The sequence below is a fragment of the Antennarius striatus genome, chromosome 23 (genome assembly GCF_040054535.1).
Source record: "Antennarius striatus isolate MH-2024 chromosome 23, ASM4005453v1, whole genome shotgun sequence".
NCBI lineage: Eukaryota > Metazoa > Chordata > Actinopteri > Lophiiformes > Antennariidae > Antennarius > Antennarius striatus.
Window position 1 is genome coordinate 4,321,985 of NC_090798.1, and position 25,058 is coordinate 4,347,042.

The window sequence follows — 25,058 nt, forward strand, 5'->3', positions numbered from 1 at the left end:
AGAAAGACATTTCCAATATCCTGGATGTGCCTTTCCTGTCTTTGTCAGGTTGAGTCATTAAAGTCTTACCAGAAGCTAGAAGTTAAAGAGAAAGCATGTCTCTGCTAATGACAAAGACAATGTTCATCAAAGGTATAGGAGGTTTTACCTGTTCAGGGACGAGTGGCTCTTGATCGTCAATGTCGATGAACGCGTCTCCGCTGATGAGCTGTGGCGTCTGACCTACACATACAAACACACAAACTGTCATTTTTATCACTCCTTTTCAGTCTGGTTGCATTGCCAGACACATTTATATCCTTACGTCTCCATTCCTCTCGTTCCTCCTCTGCCACTTGTTCCTCTTCTGGGATGCAACGAAACTCCTCCAGAGACCGGATGGTGCACTGACCCACCACCGGCTTCCTGCCAAACTGACGGTTGTCGATGACCTTGATGACGATAGGTGGCATGTAGAGCTCCTCACGGGGAAGATACTGTGGAGATGGATGCAGGAAATATAATCATTTCAACTGGGTTGAGGAGAAAATAATGAAAGGAATGAGTAAAGAAGGAATGTGGAGAAGATGAAAACGATGAATAAAATAACATTTTACTCTCTGATCCACATTGGGTTCCCTGAAGCCTAAGTAATTGGTTATGCCACTTGCCTGGCTGATGCTGATTGGCTATGGCTACTGACTGTCTGATGTAGATTGGTCACGCCTTGGTGACAGTCCAATCAGAGCATCATTACACCTTACCTGACCCCTCCCACGTAAAGGAAGACATGACTGAATCCAGTCTGGCTCTTTGTGACAGGAATCAGGACACAAACACTGTTTTCAATCAAGATTGTGGTTTAACTGTTTACATGTAAAATAACACGACGAGCAGAATCATTTAATGTGAATGACAACATGGTTCACCGGGTTGTTTTTCACCATCTTAGCATAATTTGGCTTTCATCAAAGGGCCAAGAGTGCAGTTAAATAATCAATGTATTCAACTTGAATAAGGGTTCCTACACCATGTTCTGTGTTCTTTAATATCATAAAATGCAGTGTATTATTTTAATATATTTATGTTAGAGTAACCATACTAATGTAGCCAAAAATCCAAAGCATTTAAGTTGAATAACCATCTCTGCTAATTTTTTTGCTAAATTTGTGCATCTTTTTGTTAAAAAGTTCAACTCAGCTCAGATAAGTTTGAATCCGATATCTTTCTGCTTTTACAATCATGAACTTTGCGGCAAGAGAGAGCCACATCATCTTTGATTTGATAAAGGAATTATTGAAGGTTTATTACATAGGAATATTGTGGGATTATCCATTGCCAAGCAAATTTAATTTATTCAGATGCATTACTTTGGGTAAAATAAGAAATGCCAGGTATATTCTTCTTCTTCTTTTTCTTCTTATTGTTTATTTTGACATTGGACTACATAAAAATATATGATAAAATTTGTATTACTATTGAACAAAAAGACTAAACACATAAGAAGGAAAAAAGGCAAACATATTTCACAATATAGTTTGTAGAATAATAGACTGCAGGGATCTAAAAGCTAAAGTCAAATGTTTAGTATTTAAAGCCTTCACATCAGCTTCATTTGAAGGGTTAATTATCCCATAATAGTCTCATTTGCCTCCCAAAACATGGCAACTGTAATCCATCTGACCTGTCTGGCATTAAAAATTTCTTAAGTGGGCCTCACACAATAAACTGGGAGAGCTAACATTAGGTGGTTAAGCTCTTCAAAGAGGTGTATTTAAGGAAACTATTCACATGACATTTTCTTATGCCCCGTGCCATACGAAAACACTTACGCAGTCAACTTAAGACCTTAATATTGTTAACATTAAATGCTTGGACCCGGTTCAGGGACTGAATTTAAGGGGAAAAATAAGTGCATATTTCCACAGTCAGGTTAAGACTGTGACACTCATGCGGTGGTCAACGCAGGACCTTAATCTTGTTAACATTAAACTGCCAGAGCCAAAGCAAGGAGATGTATTTGGGGGAAACATTAGAATATTTCCATACTACAGTTAAAGCTGTCATAATAAAACAGAGAGGTGATCAACTTCAGGCCTTAATATTGTTAACATTAAACTTTGTGAGCCTGTTCTGGAGCCACTGTGAGGAAAAACGTGCGTAATATTTCCATTTTTTGGTTTTCATAAGAAATCACAATGTAATGGCGCAGATGTAAACTCATAATCACGGGTTTGGAGGTTAACAGTGAATGATGAAGTTCCTTCTTGCTCCCAGTATTTGAGTAGATCAAAATAAAAGCAAGCTTCTGTATTTTATCCACTGACAGTGTGACAATCAAATCAAGGTGTATGTGTAGATGTGTGGATTGGCTTATGGAAACAAATTGATTGTTCCCTGAAACACACGAGGAAAGTAACAAGTACTGTGCTTCTGTTGTTTTTTAATTCCATGAATTAAATATGACTTCAAAATATGACTTCAGAAACAAGTGGCATTCAGTTTTTACTTTTAGATGCTGCTAAAAGCGAGGAACAAGAATGTTTGTCCATTCTGGGCTACTATTGAAACACAGGAAACAAAGCAGCAATGCAGTCTCCATGAAAAGGACTGCGCCTGCTGTCAAATATACAATCCTCTAAAAATAAATTAAAAGACAGTTCTCCTACTTAGTTTTATACATAAAAAGGTCAAACTCAAGAAGAAAAATTATAAAATATTTTCTTTACATAGAAGTAAAGAAATTTGGCATGGCCAAGTCAAAAGTCACCTGATCCCTTTCTAATCTAAATTATTGATTTAAGTTGCTTATCGATTTGGGTTAAAAACGTGTCCAAAAACATTCAAAAATGTGAATTTTGTGGTGGACTCTGGAGCAAGAAATTACTGTTTCTGCCTGACCAGTTTAAATAAATCCTGTCAACATGTTTTAGTGTGATGTAGAGAAAAAGATGATTTTCTAGCCCAAAAACGGAGCAATGAACGTGTTTGAGTGACTGTGTGAAGATAGAGTATAAAATTCTGACCTCATTCTGGAGCAACAGAAAAAGCAAACCCTGCATTTAACCAGCCTCAGTGATGCATGCATTATGGTCATGAGTATAGCTCTTCGCCTCCATGTTTACAACTTTCAACTGCTGAAACGTCTCCTTTTTGTATGGAAAAACTACTGTAACCAAGCTGGAAGCAACTTAAACGATTTCTGCAATGACAGCATCTGTGGTCCACGTTCAGAATTACTTCTTTGGAGATAACTGAATATTTGTACTCTTTTTGGAAACAGGAACAGTAGAGTCTATTATTGTGGCTTCTCTGATTAAGATAAATTACTGGTGCAAACCGCATTAGAACTCCCATTATCCCTGAAAGCAGTGACCTCTGTGCTGATTACATCGGTATAATGTGAGTACAAGTACAGCGCAGTTTGTCTCTGTGCCCTCACCACATCAAGGATGAGCTTATTGACGTCAAAGTTGGGTTTCTTCTTCATGCTGCGGATTACGCAGCTCTGTATCACGGTGCCTCCACACTCCACCTGCAGGCTCGGGCAGTTGACAGTGGCCATCTGGAAACTTTTCAGGTTTCGAACTCCCCACGCTAAAATCTGACACAGGACAGGAAGAGGAGTATCTCTACTGTCAATCAATGATTCCATAAACCTGGAAGTGTCCATAAAGCATAATGAAAATGTCCTGAAACACATTCACCAACATTTCTCTTTAATTCTTCAGAGTTATGGACAAATCCTGTATATTTTACACAATAACAGCGTTAAGAGTGAACTCAATTGATGTATTTTGACATCAAAATGTGAAATTATTTAAAAAATGCCTTTTTAGGGTCTTTCAGTCCAGTATGAAACAGTTAGGTTTGTTTGTCTTTCTGCAAGAGAAGTTACAGAAAATTTACCAGATTATTATTACCAGACAGATTACAATTGGTGGGAGGGTCGCCCATATAACAGTCACAGTATATTTTACTGATACCTCAATAGCGGTTCTCTGAAGGAGAGGTTTGATTCCCTGAGGGACAACAAAGACGTTGGGCTCCCTCTGAGGAGGTGGGTGCGGAAGGTCGGACTCCTCCGGCTGCCAATCAGAATGTAGGACATTGTGAAGTTGGTGACACATCACCAAAAAAAAAAAAACAACAAAAAAGATGAGAAGTGAATTAGGCGTGCTGTCAGTCAACATTACAACATCAACAAAGCTTGATGACTAGTGTTAGCATATCAGGCGGGAACAATAAAAATAAGTGAGTTACTGGTGATACTGGTGGAAGAAGAACGAATGGTCCGAGAGGACGTTTTGTGAGGAATATGGTAATCATACTTATCTAACTGAGTAACTAAACAAGAATATAAAAATAAAAACGTAAAAGTCTTGTACGGTGCAAACTAAATAAACATTTTGAAAAACACAAAATCAACATTATTGGATGATAGCTCGCTAGAGGAAAAAGCTTGCGTTACAAACTACGATGAGCATTTTTCAAATCTTTTTGTATGAATTGTCTTTGTAAATGTCCTCTCTTACCTTCCACTTAAAATCGACTAAACATAAAAGAATAATGATAAAAGTAAAAGCAGGTCAAGTAAAACAGGCCACATAAATACAGTCAGTTTTGGTCGCATGACTGATGACGTTACATGCAGTAAATGAACATGCAGACTTGAGTCAGAGTGACTGTGTCTATTTTTATTCTTATATTTCCTGTTGTGTTTCTGCCTTTGTGCACATTGTACCCATTGCTGCAGGTTTTCAGAGAGGAATCCTGGAAACATCAACTGAAGGAGCCACAATGAAGAAAAAGAGACAACATGAGATAAACAAATGTTTCAGGAGGTTTGGTTAACAAATTATTTGATGAGTTTACTTTTAGAAATTATTCCTCCTTATTCTAATTCTAGGCTGAACGTTTGTGTAGATGCAATATTTTGAGCGGTTTTACCTCATCTAGAACGTGGGTGGAGGTCATGACGTCTCCCTGATGGTGAGAAAGGAACACACATTTGGATTTTAGAACAAAAACAAGACAGAAATAGAGAGATATAAGAAGAAAGTGAGAAACTAGAAAGGTAAAAAAAATGATAAACCAACCTCTTGACCTGGAATATGGTGAACTGCTGGCTGCAGAAACCAAAGAAATCATTGTTTTAAATGAATCATGTTATCAATAATATGCTAGATTAAAGTCAAGTTGAACATTTTCGCACACAAACACAAACTTATGTGTGAAAATGGCATTAGTGTGCCCTCATTCATTAATAGATTGGGATTAAATGTACATATTCCTAAAAGCCTTAAATGTCAACATTTGAATAAAAACGAGCATGAGATAAGTTTGCCCTCTGACCTTTTCTCTGCGTATGAGCTCAAAAGCGGCCAGCAGCTCGCCGGCATTCTGGTTTCCCCGGTGAATCGGGAACCAGGCCAGACGGGGGGAGTCGTTCATGGAAGGTTGACACACACAGCGGCCCATGAACTCATCAGCGCCCTGAACATTTAAAACACATACACAGGCTCTACGTAGATACTTCTAACACGAAAGTGGAATCAGTGGAATCACTCCAGACACTCACGTATGTATCTGAATCGTAAAGCTCCACCACAACGTTAGGCGGAACAGCCATCGTGACCTCAGGGTCACCGAAAATCTCCACCTCATAGAAGATGAGCGTCTGGTCCCAGGTGGGATTGAGAGAGTTTCGCACAGTCACAGTTTTCTGGGACTGATGGAGGAACGAAACAATGGCGTAGGAGTCTGGACAGTGAGGAGTAGAAGACATGTTGGTAATAATACTCGTGTGCGTGTGTGTGTGTGTGTGTGTGTGTCCTGGTATCCCACACAGTGACATCATCAACTAGGGAATGCCGCGCTTGAGATGGACGAGTGGGAACACCACCAAGAGGAGCTTGTTATTTCAGGTCACATCCACTCTCTTCTATGTTAACACGTACACACACACACACACACACACACACACACACACACACACACACACACACACACACACACACACACACAGACACACAGACACACACACACACACACACATAAAAGACAAATATATTACAGTACAGTTACACACACAGTGTAGTTTATTATTCCAGACCAAGTAAAGAGTCTCTATGGAGCCGTTAGCATTAGAGTAAACAGAAGCTATGTTGCATTTTCCCACCAGCCCTCAATTAACCTTTGACAAACACACAGACACACACACACACACACACACACACACACACACACACACAGTCCGGTTACACCACCCACAGTGACCCATTCAATTAGGGTCCAACATCCCATTAGCTCATATAAACAGCAATACAAACAGCCCAAGGGGGTTATGTAAGTTTAAATAAAGAAAAAAAAAACAGAAAGAAAAAAAGAAAGAAGAGAGAGAGAGAGAGAGAGAGAGAGAGAGAGAGAGAGAGAGAAGATTATCGCCCAGACGCCATTTAACACCAGATTAACACACAACTAGAGAACATCCATCAACTCAACTCATCCATTATACCGAGTGTGTGTCTGCCGCTAACCAACCTCCCTCCATCATCTATCATTCCTCTCTTCTTCTGTCTATTCATCCCTCTGTTTTTACATCTGAGTCTGAGCCAGAGTTATGATTAACGCTCACAGTAGCCACAATTTCCATTACACCTTCTGTTTTCTCCCTTTATTTTTTGCTCGCTCTCTCTCTCTCTCTCTCTCTCTCTCTCTCTCTCTCTCTCTCTCTCTCTCTCTCTCTCTCTCTCTCTCTCTCTCTCTCTCTCAATCTTTCAGCACAGCACAATTAGATTAAGCAGCCAAACATGTTGCTCATCAGGATTATCCAATAGATTATCATGTGTTAAATGATGTGGAAATATTTTAAACCAAAACACTTCTGATAAAATATATCTTGTGAAAGTGGAAAAGAGTCACGGTTCAGATTAGTTGAAGCAACTAACATTTGCATATGACTGTCACCCCCTTCTACCCCAGACATGATGACTGCATGTATGACGTCAGGGTAAACCTCCACATTATCAGATATGGTGAACATTTCTATCCACCCGGTGAATGCCTATATCTGCCTGTTCGGCTGATCAGTGTTAACTAGTCGCTAACCTAGCCTATCTGCTCTCGAGGGTTTATTGGGCATCTGTTGTTGGAAACTGCTGCCCCTTGTGGTGAGGTGTGAAACAGCAAGACAAAACTAACTCCGATTTTTGTGGGTTTTGCTGCTGGGATACACAGTTGAATCCTCACCTGAGAAGCCATCTTTGTCCATGGCTAGCAGGTCTCTAGCTTGGTACAAATAGCAGCGCAAGTGGTAGCAGGTTCCGCCTATACACAAACACAATAATTAGACTGGCATCAAGAGCTGACTGAAAACGTACCAGCAGAGAAATCACAAAGGCTTTATGTGACATCTTACGATCAAAGAAACAGGAAATGGTGGGTCTGTTGACACCGAAGGTCGTCGTGACGGCCTTGTCGTCACTCTTGTCCTCTATGGTACTCTGGAGAAGAAGTAAGAAAAGAAAGAGAACAGCTATTTCCAGTTAATGTATCATCTTATATATTTTGTGTTCTTATTTCTAGTGTTTAATGCCCTTTTTTTATCAAAAAGTGAACTTACTCTGAGTAGCCATCCATCTTTATTTAAACTAAATGCTAGTGCATTAATTTAAATGTTACAGAAAAGGTTTCATCAGTGTGGAAATCATCATTAAGTCGAATGGGCAAACATCTGGTGGAGAAACTTCTCAATAGAGCGGAGACTTAACAGCAGTAAAAAAAACTGTGGTTTTTGAAATCAGTCAGGTGGATCTTCAGCTGTCCGCAAACTTTTGGACAAGTAGTGTATTTAAAACATGACAGATCACTGTAGTAAATCCACCTTCTGGCTTGCTTCCCTCACCAGAGAACACTCCAGAGCAAAGATGGCCGCCGGGCCGGTCTTCTCCAGCGGCTCCATGCGGTACCTCCACCTGCGCCTCCTGAAGGTGTCTGTTTTCTTTTGCTTCAGGTGGAACCTGGAACCAAACAGGGAGGTGTACTCCCAGCCCTCCCTCTCCGACTCATCTGGACGCTGCTGCAAACAAGACACACAAACCTCTGAACTTCTGGAACACATTCCTAAAACTAGACTGACATCTAGTGGCCACAGGGGGGAAAAAAATCAGATTATTGATTATTGATTCACACTAGCACCTGTATGCTCGTTTTGTGAAGCATTCTTATTTTCTTCCAACATTTAGTGGTGGAAGTGCGACAGTATAATTCTAGGATATGTGCATCTTTAGGTAAATGTTCAGTACTTAGCTACACTTTAACACAAGTAGAGGTTATGTTTTAAAAATTAACTATATGCTTCGATAACAACAATAATAATAAAACAATAAATCATATAATCCATACTTATTCCAGAAAAGACATTTAAACTAAACAATAACTGATCACTGATGATCTATGAACTATATATTCATGATGTTAGGCGTGTCTCTTTGTACCTTTCTGAGCGCGTCCATCCTCTGCTGGTCTCGGCGTCTCATCCGTATCCAGCGTCTCCTTCGGTTGGTGTGGTACATCTTCTCCGCCGGCACCCACGACTTGGGGCGTCGATCTGGGGGGATGGTGATGCCGTACTCCCAGCCTGAGCGTGAACACAGTGTTCAGTTACCAGTATTCACTTAAGTGCTGATGTTGTGTTTCCTGCAGTGTGTGTGTGTGTGTGTGTGTGTGTGTGTGTGTGTGTGTACCTTGATCGTCCACAGCCCTGTTGAGATCTTCACTCCACTCCATCTCCTCCCACACCCAACCTGGAGGACACTCCACCTCGTCCTTTGGCACCGCCTTCTCCCCATTCTGACACATATCACATTTTAGATGTACAGGGATAAAGCCTATTGAATGCACCAGAACACACACAATTTAGGAGTGTGCGCGCACACACACACACACACATACCACATCCGTGTACCCCTCTGGCATACCGATCCACTGGCCTCCTGGTAACCTCATTTGGTTTTCAAACACTTCCTCACTGAAGGTCATGTGACCAGCATCCACGTCAAACAGCAGTCTGAGGGTTTGTCAACACACAAATTACACGATGTTCCACATTTAAAGCTGCTTGTATTACTTATTTATTGTCAAATCACATTGACCCCTGCAATTGCCATAGTTTTCTTCTGTCTAGTAGATTTTTTTCCAGTGTTGCACACATTTTCTATTTTTTCAGGCCACCAAAATTACCCCCTGAAGAAGCAAAAGTTGTAAAAAAAAAACATTTAAAAAAAGACAAAATGATTTAGAACCAAATAATAATTTCCGCCAGCCAGTCTATTTATTTCATTTCACTTCATTTAACATAGAACCCATTCTTTTACCCCACTTCTCACTTCATTTGTGGCTTCATCTTCTGCTGTAACACTCAAATAGTAAAGATTAATCAAAATAATGTCATTTAAGAGAGTGGATCATTTGGACTTTACCGGAACGTATTGTGCTTATTAATTTTAGCGATCAAATTGCATAAAAGTATGCCTTTAAATATCAGTTGCGATGAAGGTCTGGATTCTGAATAAAACAGAAAGATCACATACGCACACACACACTCACACACACACACGCACACACGCACACACGCACACACGCACACACACACACACACACACACACACACATACGTCTTCTCTGGGCTGATGAACCAGTCTCCGGCCCAGGTCCATCCATGAGACGGTTTGAAGCTCTCCTTGGGTAGTTTAATTCTTCCGGTGACGTCGCTGAATTTGGGGTATGTCAGACCTGTGGTTCCCCAGTTGCCCACCAAGGCCAGTCGGTTCTGGTTCTCATACTGCACAGAACAAAACATTTCGATCAGACAAAAATTTACAGTAAAGTGTGTTGTAGTGTGTTGTAGCCTCCTCTGGAAAAGCCAGAAGAAGATGAGAACTACTTTTAAAATTTAATAAACACAAAGGTTAAAAACCTTTTTGACTAAGAGTCCAACCTTCTTCATTGATTTGAACAGGGTTCCATTTTTATAGCTGAAATCTGAAGACCCAAAAACTGTTCGTTTGGACAAGTGCATAGCTTTGACCTACCCTGAAAGGTCAAAGCTGTGCACTTGTCAGGTACTGCTTTCAGGGTACCCTGACCTACCCTGGAACTAGGTCAGGGTAAGTTGTGGGATGTTGCAGTCTCTGACTGCCTTGGTTCTTGTTATTTCTGTAATCAACATGGATGAAAAGTTTAGCGTCTTACCGTCTCAGCAAAGACTGACAGTTTTCCTTCTGCGTATTGGTTGAAGTTTTTGACATCAGCAGCCAATCCAAACCAGACTTTGACTCTAAGCTGCCCAGGAAGTTTGGCTTCTCCACCGCTGCCTTGTGGATACTGCACAACACATGACGAGTTAGTGTCAGTGTGTGTGTGTGTGTGTGTGTGTATGTGTGTGTGTGTGTACCTTTAGGAAAACAGTCTGCAGCTGTCCGCAATGTTTCCCACAGTGTTGCTGGGAGAAAATCACAGTGTGTGCTGGGATGCGGTGGTACGCCACCCTGCGGTCGCCCTGCATCATCCAGATCACAATATCTGGAAGACTGTTCTGAGGCTGGGTGAGAGACATCGTACCAACAGGGAAGAGAGAGAGAGAGAGAGACAGAGAGAGAGAGAGGACCAAGAGAAGCTAAGTATTAGTACTAGCAGCTTCAAATATAATTTCATGTTTCAGTTGTGGTTTTGCACAGTGATTAATGATAAATTATATTTGATCAAACTTTAATGAAAAAATGTGCCCTTTAACAATTAAAGGGCACATATTGTGAAAAAGTATGATTCCTGGTCTGTTTTTGGCAAGAAACTTCAAAGACATATAAGTATAAAATTGCTAAAATAAGACTACAATATTGGACTTCCAATTATGATCCTGATAAAGATGCTCACCTCTTCGGACATCGTCCTCAGCCTGCTGGCCCAGTCTTCAGCCTGATCCAGCACTGTGGACAGCTCCGTTGCAGGTCCGTGCTTGAGAGCGAGCGCCGCTGCAACAATCTGCTGCAGGTTGAGGACTCTCATGTGTCTCAGTGAGTGATCCAGAGGCGTCGCACACTGCCACTGGTCGAGAGAGGGCAGCTCCTCACTGGAGTGGAGAGAGACGAAAAGAGACACAACTAAAAAAATAAAACTTCAAGGTATCAGGCACAATTATTGATTGTGTCCATTAGAATAATACAGACACAGGTTTAATTTTCACACATACACACAGAGCAACCTTAGTGCTATGGCTGACTTACGTACACACACAGGTTGTAGTATTGGAGAGAAAATGTTTTTGTTGATGCTGATTGAGAGAACATATAGGTACAGTTTTATCTAAAAACTTTACATTTAATTTGTGTGTTTATTACCTCTAGGCTGAGTTATTACAATCTAGAGATGTTTTCTAATGTAAGATGGGAATAGTGTGTTCACATTGTAGCTTGTCAAAAAAGAATAAATTCATTTTCATCACATTGCATACTTGTAAGTTAGTTAATGTTTAATAATGTAACATTTATTATCCGATTGTATGCTTAAAAAAGTCCAGTAATTGAATAAATACAGTACCTCCAACATTCTGCTAAGCCCTACATTAATACGTTTTTACCTGCAGTCTGTAATGACCTGATCCAGCAGTTCCACCACCCGGAGCTCCACCTCCTCCAGATCACTGCCTGCTTTCACTTCCAGCTGCACCCGCTGCAGGTTCTCCTCCTGAGGACACGCAGGTTCAGACAGCACATATATATATACTACATATGAACTGAAATATGAATCAGTCCCAGCAAAGACAGATGAAGCACCCACCAGTCGCTCGATGACAGCCAGCAGCATGTTGAGAGCCTCGATCCTCAGTTTAATGTCTTCCCACTCTGAGGACACAACAACCACTGGCTTCACGTTTCCCCATGGGAGATAATAATAGTGGCAGCCTGGAACACACAGACAGAAATCTGTAGCGTCAGAGCCATCAACATCATTGATAGTGTTCAACAGTATATTCAAGCAAAGCGCTTGGTGGTTAGACAACTGGCTTTGGTTAAATAAAATTAATACCTGGGGGAAAATACTATTTGGCAAAACATAACTGCAAACAAAATACCATAAAAGCCAAGATATAGAAAGATAATGTGATTTTTCCCGAGTTTAACTTTCACTGCAAATGAAATTTTGCTGACAACACAACTTGTGACCTACCGTCAAAAACAGCCCTGCTGAACTGAGTGGTGGAGGCCAGAGGAAGGCAGGTGTAATCAAACTTGTTGCCATAGTTACCGATGCTGACCTCAAACTGGATGGCGTCGTCGACATCTTGGAGAAGCGTGGCCGAGTAAAACGCCACAAAGAGGGAGAACTTCCTCTTCCGTAGAAACTTCTGCTAACCGGAGGAAATAATTAATAGGGATGCAAGGATGGTACTTTTTATTGTGTGTTTAGATATTTCTTAGTTTCACCTCCACCACCAGAAGGTCATCGGAGGATATGTCTTCAGTTTTCTGCTCTTGTTTGTCCTCAAGTTTTGTAGTCAGCTCCAGTAGAACTCGACCTCTGTACGCCACGCCTTCCCCCTGATGGACAAACAATCTTTAACCCTACGTAGGAAGGTGCATCAGTGAAAGATAACAGTGCATTTATCAAAAGTGCTTGATATGCGCTGCTCAAATGTGAGACAAATAATGATGCTCGAGAAATACTCAGTTTGTAGTAGATTTAAAAGTTCCTTCATTCATTCATTCATGAAAAATGAATGGATTTAAAAGTTATAACAAAAATTCTGCAAATATCTACAAGAAGAATACAAGAAGTATAAGACAATTAGTTTTATTGTATTTTAATAGGTCTTACTTTATTTAAGAAATTAAAATAAGTAAATAAATAAATATTGTAATACCAGTAATAATATTAGAATGTTTGATAAGTTGTCAAAGAAAAAGATGCATAACTTGGTGCATAGATTAATGTTACATGACTGTTTCTTATAATAGATCAATTCAATTCCTTACTTTTCCCAGGTTCAAGGCCTCGTGTGGATCGTTGAAGGCGGTAAACTCTCTAGGGCTGCCGTACAGGTTCACGAAACATGGCCCAAACGTTGGCAGGAAACCAAGACTGTCGTCAACTGCAATGAGACCGAATGACACATTTTATTCAAAACATGTCAGAATGTGAGGAAAAAATCTGTTCATTGATAAAATTAGGATTATGTGCACTTTTTCAAAGTTTCATCAGCATTATGTAAACAGCGATGGAACTGAAGCTGAACCGTTTCACACAAAATAAGAGTTTGGTGGACGTACTGCCAGAATGGATGCTCCGTGGAGTCATGTCATCTGAATGCGTAGAGAGGAAGGATGGTTAAGAATCACAGAGAGAAAGAAAAGAAACAGACGTCTTTTGTACACCACTCAAACCCAAACAGATGCACTGGACTTAAAACACAAGACAAGACCCTGCACGCTCCATGTGAAGTCATTTAGCTTGTTTCAAATGAATTGCTTGAAACAAGAGCAAAATTGCTTAAATTTACCACCTTTGCACAAAATAGGAAAACTATGAGATATGACGAGAAAAGGCGGAACATTTTAAACATTTTTTTTTAAACCATGCCAAAACATTTTTTTTAATAATGATGCTATCACTGTGACATGGGTTTAGAAACATAACAAGAACAGCCCCTGAAAAGTTTCACTGTGGTGGCAGAAGATGGCCTTGATATTGATTGTCTGCAAAGGTCAGTATTGCAGTGCAAATATTTATCTGTAGTTTTACATCTAAGGGTTGAACGACAGAAAGAGTCTTGTGACTTTTACTTTTATGTTAAAGTCATGCATGTCATCTTCATCTGGAACAAAGACCAAACTTCAACACACTCACAAGGACAGAAAACTCAGGCAATGTCAATATTCAACACAAAACCAGCAAGTTAGTCTTCATGCATGTCACTGAAGAACATCCAGAAAAGCATCTCGACCAATCACATTCACAAAAAAACAACAACAGATCACTCTGGCAACCCAATCCATCATTCAGTTTTCAGTTAACTCTCAAATTCACAACAGATACATTCTGGGTTCATCTGAGCTATTTCTATTCATTGTACCGCACCAGTCCACTCCTAGACAAAATACTGAGTCAAGCTGGTCTTACACTTTTGGAACTTTTTGAATGAGACATGACAGAACTGAACAATTCGATCACTTCAAATCTGCAGTTAATCCAGGCCAGGCAGAGCCACATGAAACCAGTGGTTTCAGTTCAAGGCCATCATGTTTGGTATGGTATCACCTATCTAAGAACTTGACACGGGTCAAGACCAGATTTCTCCTTTGATTGTCAGAAGGAGTTTAAATGGATTAAACTGCCCAGCATTAACAAATTACTCACCATCTATTTCTCCACCAGGGGCGGAGATCTTAGACATACAGAGGTGGGTGGTGCCAATGACATCATTGTGACTGGCTCTATCCCTGGGATGAGGAAGAGAAAAACCAAAAGGTCTGAAATGATCTTTTAAAGCCAAAGGGTGATGTACTGTAGATTAAAAAATGATAATTTAAAAACCTTAATTTCAAAAACTGTAATGCGCATCAGTACCCAAACAATACTTGTCTGTCTATCTGTAAATAAATTTGTAAACCGTTCAGTATTTGAAGCACGGTCCAAGACCCAGATACTGCCAGCAGCGTGGGCCACACCAAAAAACTGTTGTTCTAACTCAGACGTAGTTTTAAGTGCCATTGCTAATTCTTACGTTATATAGTGACTTTGAAAAATGTAAAACTAAATCATCAAAGATTTACCAATCCAGAATTCTGACCCTCATCTTCTCACACATGGAGGGAAACTGGGAGGAAAAGACAAAGCATGAAATACATAAGCATTATGTGATAATATATGTTTGCTTTGTCTGTTTGTGTGTCTCACCCTGATCGGCATGCTGAGGCTCTGGTTCCACTGTGGATTGGCATTCTTCTCCAGGATCCTGGTGCTAACCTGAAATGAAAAAGGAAAGCATTATACCTTAAAGTTTAGGATCTGTATTTAATATTGGGGTACGGGACATATTATGTCACTGTGATAGAGATTAGAAGACGCACAGTTTTCCCAGCAAAGTGGATCTCCACCATGGGATCTACCAGGTTCTTCCTGTTGCTGTCAAACCCAAGGATCTGCTTCATCCCATCCATGAAGGCATCATCCACTGAAGACAAAGAAGACGGATGTTAGAAATATGTCTTTAAAGCAGATGAAAAAACAGTAAATATAAACTACAGACTAACTTTGAGGCAGGTCTTCAGCCCTGAAGATCCTCAGGGTGAATGTGGCTCCTCTCAAAGACAGACCAGCCGGTCTCAGCAAATTTCTTTCTATGTCTTCTTTATCCTCCACACACTCACGTCTGTCAGCCTGAAGACACACAGACAATGATGCACAAGTCAACTCCTGCAATCATTGAGAGCGAGACAAAAAACACTTTTTTTTCTGGAGCATCTCCCCACCTCATAGTCAAGCCCGCTGGGATACGCTCCAGCAACCCCCGTGACCCGCAAAAGTGGAAAAGCTATTCGGAAAATTGATTAGATGAATGAATGAATGAATGAATGAATGAACGAATGAACGAATGAATGAATGAACGAATGAACGAATGAACAAATGAATGAATATACAATAGAAAAATCAAAAGGAGGAGATGCTTGTTTAAATACTATTACTGCAGTAAATGAGGTCATGATTTGGCCATTGGTTGGTTGGTTGGTTTGGACTGGCTTGAGTTGGTTGCCTGTTGGTAGAGCAGGGGCTCTTGAAATGTAGGTAAAAATCTTAATAAAAGAACAGATTTATGCAAAAATGACTGAACTTTGTAGAGGGATGGGGAATGGGTCACAAAACCTAAACAGATATACCTGTACATAGTATTATTTGACCCTGCTGTCACTCTAGTTATGGTTGTGGTGGTACAGAGGATATTAGTTTAATTACTTTACCTGCTACATCCCATATTCCACCACTAAAAATAGTTTTTATAGGCTGAGCCAATGTGAGAAGATTTTTTAATTAAATAATTTGATTGCCTTGTGCATAAAATGAGATTAAAATGTGACAGTACTACTAAGAACTGTTTCAACTTCTAGCCTCTGAGAGGTGCTACAGGTCTGGATTTTTGCCTTTCCTCATAAATTCACCTATTTAATGTACAGTACCTCCATACACGGTGATGTAAGTGTTTTATATTTCACCTTGTCCCAGTTTTCTGAAAGTTGAACTTCCAATTTATTTTGGCACAATGATTAAACCGAACATTTGATCTGAAATGTTGAATTCCTATTTCTAAAATGCGTAAAAATATTTTTTTGCTGAAATGAACAGTAGCCATGAAGTCAAAAACAGATTTAAAAAAATTAGATAAAATAAATATCTCAAATGATGATGATGTCACCAATCAATGATGTCACCAATTATGTTTTTTTTTAAAGTTTTACCTGTCACTCACAAAATATGAAGGACTGACGTGAAATTGAGCGAATAAAAGTTTCATATAAAAATAACAGTAAGAGCTCTTTTTTTTAAACTCAAAAATGAGATAAAAATCCATCATTCTTTTCAGAGTCATATTATTATAAATATACCTATTAGATTTGCATCTTTGGACCGACACCTCCTGACATCATAATTTTTGTTATTGCTAACCTGTATTTCGATCAGACTCACCGGTGGTTCATCTCCAGCTGCAAGAACCAACAAGCTGACCTTTAGATAACCTCTGACCCCTACAGAGAGGTCATCTGGGTCACACAAGAGCAGCCATTTCCTCAAGAAGCAATGTCCTAAAGAGAAGGAACAGAGCTAATAAGAGAGATTTAAGATACAACATACTGTACAAACAAAGAACATTACACTCACTGTGCTCATTGTAGACTGTGCCCACATCCAACTGTAAAAATTAATGCAACGTTTTAGATGTCTGGCTCTTCAATTCACTTTTTATTTTATATATATATATACATATATATATACATATATATATATACGTGTGTATATATACTGTATATACCCCATAGATATATGTGTGTATATATATATATACGTATATATGTGTGTGTGTGTGTGTGTGTGTGTGTGTGTGTGTGTGTGTGTGTGTGTGTGTGTGTGTGTGTGTGTGTGTGTGTGTGTGTGTGTGTGTGTGTGTGTGTGTGTGCATAAAAAATTAGACCCCAGATGGATTTTGTTACCTTGAATTCACCAATCACAGCATCTGTTCTGAGTGAGCGAGAGTCACATACCTGACAGTCAGACAGACATGATAATTTATTAATGTCAATGTGGAAACATTTTAGAGCAAACACTATTATCTGTAGTGTTAAACAAATACGGCAAGGCAGAGATGACTGGAATTTTTAAAGTTAACAGAGTCAGAATCTCACAGTTATGAAGATGGGTTCGTCAAACAGCTCCGTTGGAGTCTCGAAGAAGTTTAAGAAGAATGTCTATTGAGAGGAAAACACTTATTATGCATTAACACAGGGATAGATTGTAATTCTTGAATCATTTTAACTTTAAGTTTATTTACCTCTTCAAACACCGGGTTGTTGCCTTTTCTGATTCGGGTCCTCTTGGTCTGCCCGGCTACTGTTACCTTGACAACCGGCTTGATGTTGATTCCCGGCAACTGTCGGCCTTCAATGACCCGCACACGTACCTAGACAAGAAGATTTAGTCTTTTGAATATGCTCATATTGAAATTTAAATGGGACATTAATCTGTAAGAACATCACAAATTTGTCAAGTAAAAATGTCTTTGTGTCTCTGTTGTGCAGACATTAATCCCACCCACGCTCCCTCCCACATGTCACACCCTCACTCCTTCTCCTTATATCCTATCACAATCTCTTGACTAATAAAGGCAATTGATAAAAAAAGGGAAACCAATCTTACAAGAACACAAATACTGTGTCAACACATAAAAACACATTTATGGTTAACATACAGACATATAATATCAACATAACCATAATAATTCAGTCATAACACTAAAAAAATCGATGCCTGGTATATATTTCCAAATATTCTTTTTATTCGTACTACAGCAGACAATATACCTGAATGTCCTGTGGCTTGTTGGGGAGTGGTTTGGACTGATTGCTGGCTCCCCTCCTCCTCTTTCTTAGGCCTCCGTGGGTGTTGTATGATGGTGGTGAGCGTTTGGGTGCCTGGGCGGTGGGGGATTCCTGACCTGATGGCACCTGAGGCCCAACAATGACCATTGAGCGTCCGTCATCTGGACCCTGGTCCTCTGTTGGTTCCAGCATCATCATGCTCTCTGTATCCTCTTCACCCAGAGTGTCCAGAGAAATCACTGCAATACATTTGACCAAAATAGTAGCAGAAGTCAAATATAGAACAAACCAACAGACACATGTATTAAGTCAGTAAAGGACTAAGTAAATCACTTGTGATACTGTCCAGCTCCACATTGGGATTGTTATGGGACACTGCCTCAGGCTGGTGAGGAGGCAGGAAGACTGGAGCAGATCCTGGTGGAGGGATGTAGGAAACCTGTAGTGTCAATGTGGCCTAGTGGGAATGGAAAACATAATTCTGTGTTTTAACAGGTGCTGGTGACAAATACAGGGAGGGAATATTGAAGCTGAGTATAAAATGATGCATAAACAAAACTTCTTGATTGTGCATGAACATATAGACCCTGAAATGTACTATGTTTGAAGATAAAATTCCTAATTTGCAACTATTACCTTATTGAATAATGTTATTTCATTTATTCACCAAAACAGATTTGCAAAAAATGCATCCCACAAATTTTCTGCTCTCACAAACCTTAAAAGGAGTCAAAACTGTGCGGCTGATCAATAATATGTTTGATTATTACTGTACTTTTGTCAAGTTCTTTTTTAGAACTATTTACACACTTTAAAACATCTTCCACTTTGATTTGATTCCATGTAATTCAAAACTTCATGAGATAGGTCATCTTTATAAACATAGCTCTGATACAGCGACAGTGAGGGCTGTGTGTACCAGTGGAGAGCGCAGCCTTCTAGTTTCCTTTAACAGGAAAAAGCAGCTCAAGTGATATCTTGTAATGCGGCTGTAAACAAAGTTATCAGCATCTGTGTATACAGGGCTTGACAGGTTTATGATTTCATTCATTCACTGAATTGAGTTGATGTGTGTTAATTTTGTCTGTACAACATTTTCAGTCTAAATATTTCAACTTAAAATATGAACCCATTCTAATTCTAAGTCAAACAAATACCAAGGTTTTGGCAGGTTCCTCTAACTCCGAGATAAATTCACATTCAAGTCTATATATAGGGACTCCTAAGGCTAACATTGTTCTTGTTGTGCCTAAACATAATGGATGTTCTTGGGAAGGCTTTGCATGTCAGCCACAAATATGGTAGGATAAAAAACACAATACAAGAATGAGTTAGCAAATATTTGATTACCTAGGATATGAATAAGTTTGAAAGATTACAGTAACATCTAATGCATCCTCCTTCAATTCAAATGGAATGATATTGTTTGAAATTGTAGATATGCCAACACATCAATCTAATCCACGTCAGCATCGAGGAAAAGACTTGTTCTAGGATTAAGAAAGTAAGGATGGCACTTTATCATCATATCATCTCCGTACTATTCCACAAAGCATTGTGCATGAACGGCAGATGACATACAGAAGACATTTTTCTTCTTCTATTTCTTCTTCAACCATTTTAATCTTACATTGCTTTTAATTATTTTTTTATACTATAGTATTTATTTGGTATATTGTATAGCATATGATAACAATACTTGTTCTGATGGAAATATGCATGACTTTAAATGGGTTTTTCTTGTTTTTAAAGTACAAAACGTTTCAAATTCAATCAGGTTTAAAGAAAGACAATAAAAACAAGGTTGAGGTTGTTATTTTATTTGGCTCAGGAAAGTCTGTGTCTATTTTGAGATCCAGACAGGAAATACAGAATGATTTATGATTTCACTTTGCTGCATACAATGAGACTGAAAATTAATCTGCCTTTGTGTGTCCATGCTTACCCCTGTGTTGTTTCTCTTGCTGTCCAGCAGGGAGACGGTAAAGGAAGCAGCAAAGTTTGGAGAGTTGAGGACGTCTCTGAGAGCCAGCCGGCTTTCCCCCAAAAATCTAGGCAAACAAACAAACAATAACTGTTAGCGTGTGGGCCAGAAAACTCTAGCCAGTGTGCAGAGGTGTTCTTAAAATATATCTTCTAATAAAGATTAATTTTACATTCATCGCTTGTTCTACTTGACAGTGCTGAAATGATGTGGTCGGGTTTCTTTATTATTAAAAGCTGACTTCTCATAAGAATATCTAAGTAGGTAAATTTCTTGTAAATAATTATGATAGTCATAAACTAACATTTTAATAGTTACTGTTAAAACAGTATCTTTGTAGTAGAAAGGTAGTCAATACATTTACAGCCATAAAAACTCAAATAAAGACATCACACCATTAAGATGATCTTCATGAGAAACTCATGAATTGATTCATAAATTCATAAACACCTCAGTTTGTGGCTGAGTGGGAATATGAATGAATAAATACTAAAAAGACAATGAGAGGATGACCTGATTGTTTCATGCCTGACCATTCCCCTTTGAAGGAACTTCAACATGCTTGACAGTGACGATCCAAAAATAACCATCTCAAGGAGGGTTTCCATAAAGCAAACAACTCTGCTCAATGGCCATGGCCTTGTCTGTCGACTTTATCTGGCAATACAAAAGTTCTTATCACAATGTCTGTACTCTGAACTGGCGGAAAGATTTATAAGGTATTCTGGAAAGAATGGATGAAATGCACTCTTATTGGACGCCACGTTATTTAGAAAAACATCTGTACTTATTCAAGTGTCAAAAATAAATAATTTAGCGTTACTGCCTTCACTAAGATAAATATTTTTTAATGGGACAAATATGCGATTTCAAATGTAGTCAAAAGTCAACTTTGATATGAATTCACATGCTTACATAGGATGAAGCGGTTTTAAACAAAAGGCCCTTTATGGGTGGGAGTGATATCACAAGATACAGTATGTGTCAACTTGAACATCTAAAAGATATTGGAAGTTCGACAGGAATTAAATTGCACTGATATTTTTCTTGTCAGTTGGAAGTTTGGCTCTTCAGCAGAACTATGTGTAAACTACAAAATGGATTTACAAGATTAGAAGAAAGGTAGAATAATGGAGCAACAGCCAGGAAAGAATCCAGATAAAAACTTCCTTTTACTAGGTTTTTGGATATGTTGATGACTTTTCTTTGACATTTCTCCTAGTTATATAAAAGGTGATGAGTTCATTGCCATGAAAAGCAACTCTCCACCAAGGTGAGAGAGTTGCTTACCTTGGTGGAGAGCGACTCTCTTTCATATTTCTATGTGAACATGAAAGTCTCTTTGGACTTTCATATTCACATAGAAAGTCCAAAGACACCGTACCTGTTCCTTCCCATCTTCTCATGATCTTTTACAACACAGTGCAACTCTGCTCCAGAGTCCAGAGGAATACCCTTCAGGTCCCATTCAAAACCCTAACAGATCCAGGACAGGCAACATCACAAGAAAATCAAAGCAATGCCATAGTTTTGTTTTTTAATAAGCCAATAATAATAATTTTAGATTTTATAGAGATCTTACCTCATTCCAGACAGGGTTAGGGTTGTTCTTGATGACCTTTGTCTTCTTCTTAGACCCTAAAAAAACAGAGAAACAAGACAACAAACCCTTTTTGAGAGATTTTGGAGATATATACTCTTTCACTCAGTGCAAACATACTCTAGTCATATCTCTAGTCTTTATGTCATCCGTTAACCTTTTGACAAATTACACTGGGTTCATAAAGTTACAGAGAGTATGAAGGATTAAAAGACAATCACCTATATTACGAAGACTTTGCACATCATACAAAAGAACCTTGTGTATGATGCTTGTATGTCTAGATCTGTGAGGCATGCAGGGCAACACAAAAAGTAATCTATGTAACTGTTCGACCTTTTATACACAAATACACAAAGATTTGCTCCATCTGTGTTTTATCTTCCCGTGGCTTCCTGTAACATAGAGTTCTGAGCTCTGATTTCCTGCCTGTTGGGCACCGTGGCAGGAAGTAGGATACAGGATGGACCAATAAATGGCAAAGATTCATTGGTAAGTCCTCTAAACCCCTAATCACATTCACAGAACACATCATTTCCACTTGGTTTCTAGAGAAAAAGGAGAAAACACACATTGAGATGTTCTTTCCATATGAAAGGAAACAGAGACAATGAGTTTAATAAATTGCTCGTTAATTTCCAGGGAATAACCCAAGGACAGAGCCTCAGGAAGGAGGATCAGAAGAGTGGTGCTTTGGCTTCACAAAGACAAAACTAGCATACATTGTGGTAAAATAAAATTTAAAAGTTCTTTGTATGAATTTAGCATGTTGGTAAATGGTATAATGTACAACACAAAGGTTTGACACTCATATATTATAATGGTTTGCATCTTATATGTTCATAAATTTAATAAACAAAAATTTGTTTCACAGTTCATCTCAGACATGGGATTATGTATTTTCTCTCGATCAATAGCAGCCTCATCTTTTCAATTCACATACAGTACTTAATATACAGATTGGGTCACAGGGAGCTGGAGCGTGTCCCAGCCGACTGGGGGCATGGAGCAGGGGACACACCGGGCATGATGCCAGTGCACCACGAAGCCTTATATATACAAACGGCGCCACCATGCCATCCCATAGAAAAAACCATGTGCAAAAAATTATAGAATAGCCCACTATGGAAATCAAGATACATTTATGAAATAATCACTTTACTTCACATTAACATAAAGAATCCATTAAATTTTGAGTGATACTTGTCTTTTGAAAAACCAGCTGCGGTATACAAACATGTTGCAATCCAGCGAGCCATAGATTTGGTGTTTGCTCACACCAGGAGAATACTGAATGGTTGTTTGCTTTCCTGTTATTCCCACAGTTATCATGTGAGAATCAGTGTGGGATCGCCAAATTTACCTTTGCATACACACAAATACACAAGTACGTAAATATATCTGCACAAATACCTACGTAAGCGTGCGTCCATTCTTGGAACATATCTTAAAAACACCTCCACCCTTCCACAAAGGTCTGGAAGGGCACATTATGGTTGTGTTTGTATGTGTGTCCCAAGAGCTGTATCAGAGCAAGTGCCTCAGAAACAGGAAGTGGCACAGCGTTAACTTCCTGGTCGGTCAGCTTGGCACAGTTTCTGTGATGATCCAAAAATAGAACCAACAACGCTGTGAAATACGCACGGGAAGGCTAAAATTAGATGTCGGAGGTGTATGTGTTTGTGAGCACTTGTGTTTGTCTGTTCATCAATCTGTGTAGAATTAACTTACCTACTGAATCACCAGGTGAGACCCTTTGGAAAATTGCATGACTAATTTTTTAATATTAATACAAGATCACATTTTTTGAACCACAACAGACTGCCCACTTACAAAATATTCTCGTAGACCCATGTGGGTTTGTTAAGACTTGAATCAAATGTCTTGAGGAGCTAAATTAAGACTGATCTGAGTATGTGTCCAGGCTATAAATAGAAAAGGACTGGCAAGGAGTAGCAGGGCCTCTACAGTATACTATGTTGTGGTTTTAATAACATTAATTGTTCCAATAACATCACTTTTCCTGGACATCTTGCCGTCAGCACATAAACATGACCCATGTTGCCACCTTTAAACACATATGCTTCTTTCATTGTTCACACCAGCATAAAAAATGGCTGCACGCTTTTTTAAGTTTGATTGGAGATGTTTCTCTCTTAAAACCACATTTTCTGTCTTTTCTATTTCTTTGCAAAGCATCCTTGATACAGTATATGAAGTAGTGTGTAGGAAGTATATATTCAGTCTCAATACTATAAATTATTTTGACGTCATACTTTATGAGTTATTTGATGACAAATTATGACAATTAAGAAATATAACCCTTTTCCTCATTCTGGATTCACCTTTTCATCTGCAGCCAAAATGTATTTTTGTCTAGCCAATATTTGACCCTTCAAAGTTTTTTGGGTTTAGTTGAATTTGCATGATTTGGAAAAATATTTTAAAAAATAATTTATTTGAAACTAAAAATATCCAAAATCAGAAGTCTGTCCAGGAGTTTTAGCATAACCTTAGTGAGAAATCAACTAACTAACCAACCAACCAAAAAATAAATGGACAGATGGAAAGGCTCCTTAGCAAAGGTAATAAATCTGTCCAATTTTCATGGTGGCCCTGCTTGTACAACATGCACACTGTATTTAGTTTCAAACATCTAACATAAAGATCAGGATTTTAATTAATTTTGTGTCTCCTCTTCCTTAGAGAATAGAGAACATGACTGATGGCATCAGGAAACAAAATTTCAAGACAAAGGCAGGAAGTTAACAGCAAAGCTCCCGTCATTAAGAAGGCAGACACATTCGTGGAAAGTACAACAACAACCTGATGGAAAACAGACCTGGTGGCCAGGTCACCTTCACTGTGTGCCAATGAGAGGCAAACCAAACACTCAGTTGACTTTCACATTCTCAAATGCAGGTGTCCACTTAAGATATACAGTACATCCTGCTTTTGACTGCTGTTGGACCTACATAAGGAGGTCAAAGAGCTCTGTAGACTGTAAACATCGACCAAGGCTGAGTATTAAAAAAAAATATACAATGTGTCTCCATCCATAAGCCTTAACATATGCAATAGCTTTTAGTGAGAAAAAAAAGTCAGCATAGTCTTGTTCAGTTATCTGATGTATTTTTCAGGTAAAAGTTTCATGCAAATCTGACCTAACTTTTGAGTTCAACATCTGCCCACTGGATTCTCGTAAAGATTCGCTCCTTCATCCAAATGTATTCCAAAAACTGAAGGGTTGCTTCTGAGAAAATAACCATATTCCACCCAGACTCATGGTGACTTGTCAAACATTTTCAGCATTATAGACAAAATAACATTAACCAAATCAAATCATTAT

The 25,058-nt window shown here is 39.0% G+C and overlaps 1 protein-coding gene across 4 annotated transcripts in view; it reads right to left on the reverse strand.

Moving 5' to 3' along the window:
* The window catches only part of dysf (dysferlin, limb girdle muscular dystrophy 2B (autosomal recessive)), a 61,690-nt gene that overhangs the window by 31,001 nt on the left and 5,631 nt on the right, over nucleotides 1-25,058 (reverse strand). For 2 of the 4 annotated variants that reach the window (XM_068307593.1, XM_068307596.1), the window contains exons 2-41: nucleotides 21,692-21,747; nucleotides 21,494-21,585; nucleotides 20,071-20,176; nucleotides 18,459-18,582; nucleotides 18,108-18,364; nucleotides 17,579-17,707; nucleotides 17,433-17,495; nucleotides 17,241-17,291; nucleotides 16,912-16,942; nucleotides 16,720-16,835; nucleotides 15,291-15,417; nucleotides 15,108-15,211; nucleotides 14,935-15,003; nucleotides 14,811-14,854; nucleotides 14,395-14,477; nucleotides 13,308-13,340; nucleotides 13,014-13,129; nucleotides 12,465-12,578; nucleotides 12,208-12,385; nucleotides 11,818-11,942; nucleotides 11,618-11,724; nucleotides 10,915-11,110; nucleotides 10,436-10,582; nucleotides 10,234-10,365; nucleotides 9,657-9,823; nucleotides 8,935-9,049; nucleotides 8,727-8,832; nucleotides 8,478-8,620; nucleotides 7,886-8,059; nucleotides 7,400-7,484; nucleotides 7,231-7,308; nucleotides 5,561-5,742; nucleotides 5,335-5,475; nucleotides 5,079-5,108; nucleotides 4,930-4,965; nucleotides 4,724-4,765; nucleotides 3,966-4,067; nucleotides 3,422-3,583; nucleotides 305-476; nucleotides 149-222 (exon numbers count right to left, since the gene is read on the reverse strand). In XM_068307593.1, coding sequence (XP_068163694.1) covers nucleotides 149-222; nucleotides 305-476; nucleotides 3,422-3,583; nucleotides 3,966-4,067; nucleotides 4,724-4,765; nucleotides 4,930-4,965; nucleotides 5,079-5,108; nucleotides 5,335-5,475; nucleotides 5,561-5,742; nucleotides 7,231-7,308; nucleotides 7,400-7,484; nucleotides 7,886-8,059; nucleotides 8,478-8,620; nucleotides 8,727-8,832; nucleotides 8,935-9,049; nucleotides 9,657-9,823; nucleotides 10,234-10,365; nucleotides 10,436-10,582; nucleotides 10,915-11,110; nucleotides 11,618-11,724; nucleotides 11,818-11,942; nucleotides 12,208-12,385; nucleotides 12,465-12,578; nucleotides 13,014-13,129; nucleotides 13,308-13,340; nucleotides 14,395-14,477; nucleotides 14,811-14,854; nucleotides 14,935-15,003; nucleotides 15,108-15,211; nucleotides 15,291-15,417; nucleotides 16,720-16,835; nucleotides 16,912-16,942; nucleotides 17,241-17,291; nucleotides 17,433-17,495; nucleotides 17,579-17,707; nucleotides 18,108-18,364; nucleotides 18,459-18,582; nucleotides 20,071-20,176; nucleotides 21,494-21,585; nucleotides 21,692-21,747 — 4,409 coding nt within the window. The remainder of the gene's footprint in view (nucleotides 1-148; nucleotides 223-304; nucleotides 477-3,421; nucleotides 3,584-3,965; nucleotides 4,068-4,723; nucleotides 4,766-4,929; nucleotides 4,966-5,078; nucleotides 5,109-5,334; nucleotides 5,476-5,560; nucleotides 5,743-7,230; nucleotides 7,309-7,399; nucleotides 7,485-7,885; nucleotides 8,060-8,477; nucleotides 8,621-8,726; nucleotides 8,833-8,934; nucleotides 9,050-9,656; nucleotides 9,824-10,233; nucleotides 10,366-10,435; nucleotides 10,583-10,914; nucleotides 11,111-11,617; nucleotides 11,725-11,817; nucleotides 11,943-12,207; nucleotides 12,386-12,464; nucleotides 12,579-13,013; nucleotides 13,130-13,307; nucleotides 13,341-14,394; nucleotides 14,478-14,810; nucleotides 14,855-14,934; nucleotides 15,004-15,107; nucleotides 15,212-15,290; nucleotides 15,418-16,719; nucleotides 16,836-16,911; nucleotides 16,943-17,240; nucleotides 17,292-17,432; nucleotides 17,496-17,578; nucleotides 17,708-18,107; nucleotides 18,365-18,458; nucleotides 18,583-20,070; nucleotides 20,177-21,493; nucleotides 21,586-21,691; nucleotides 21,748-25,058) is intronic. The other 2 variants (XM_068307597.1, XM_068307598.1) reach the window with 1 other exon arrangement.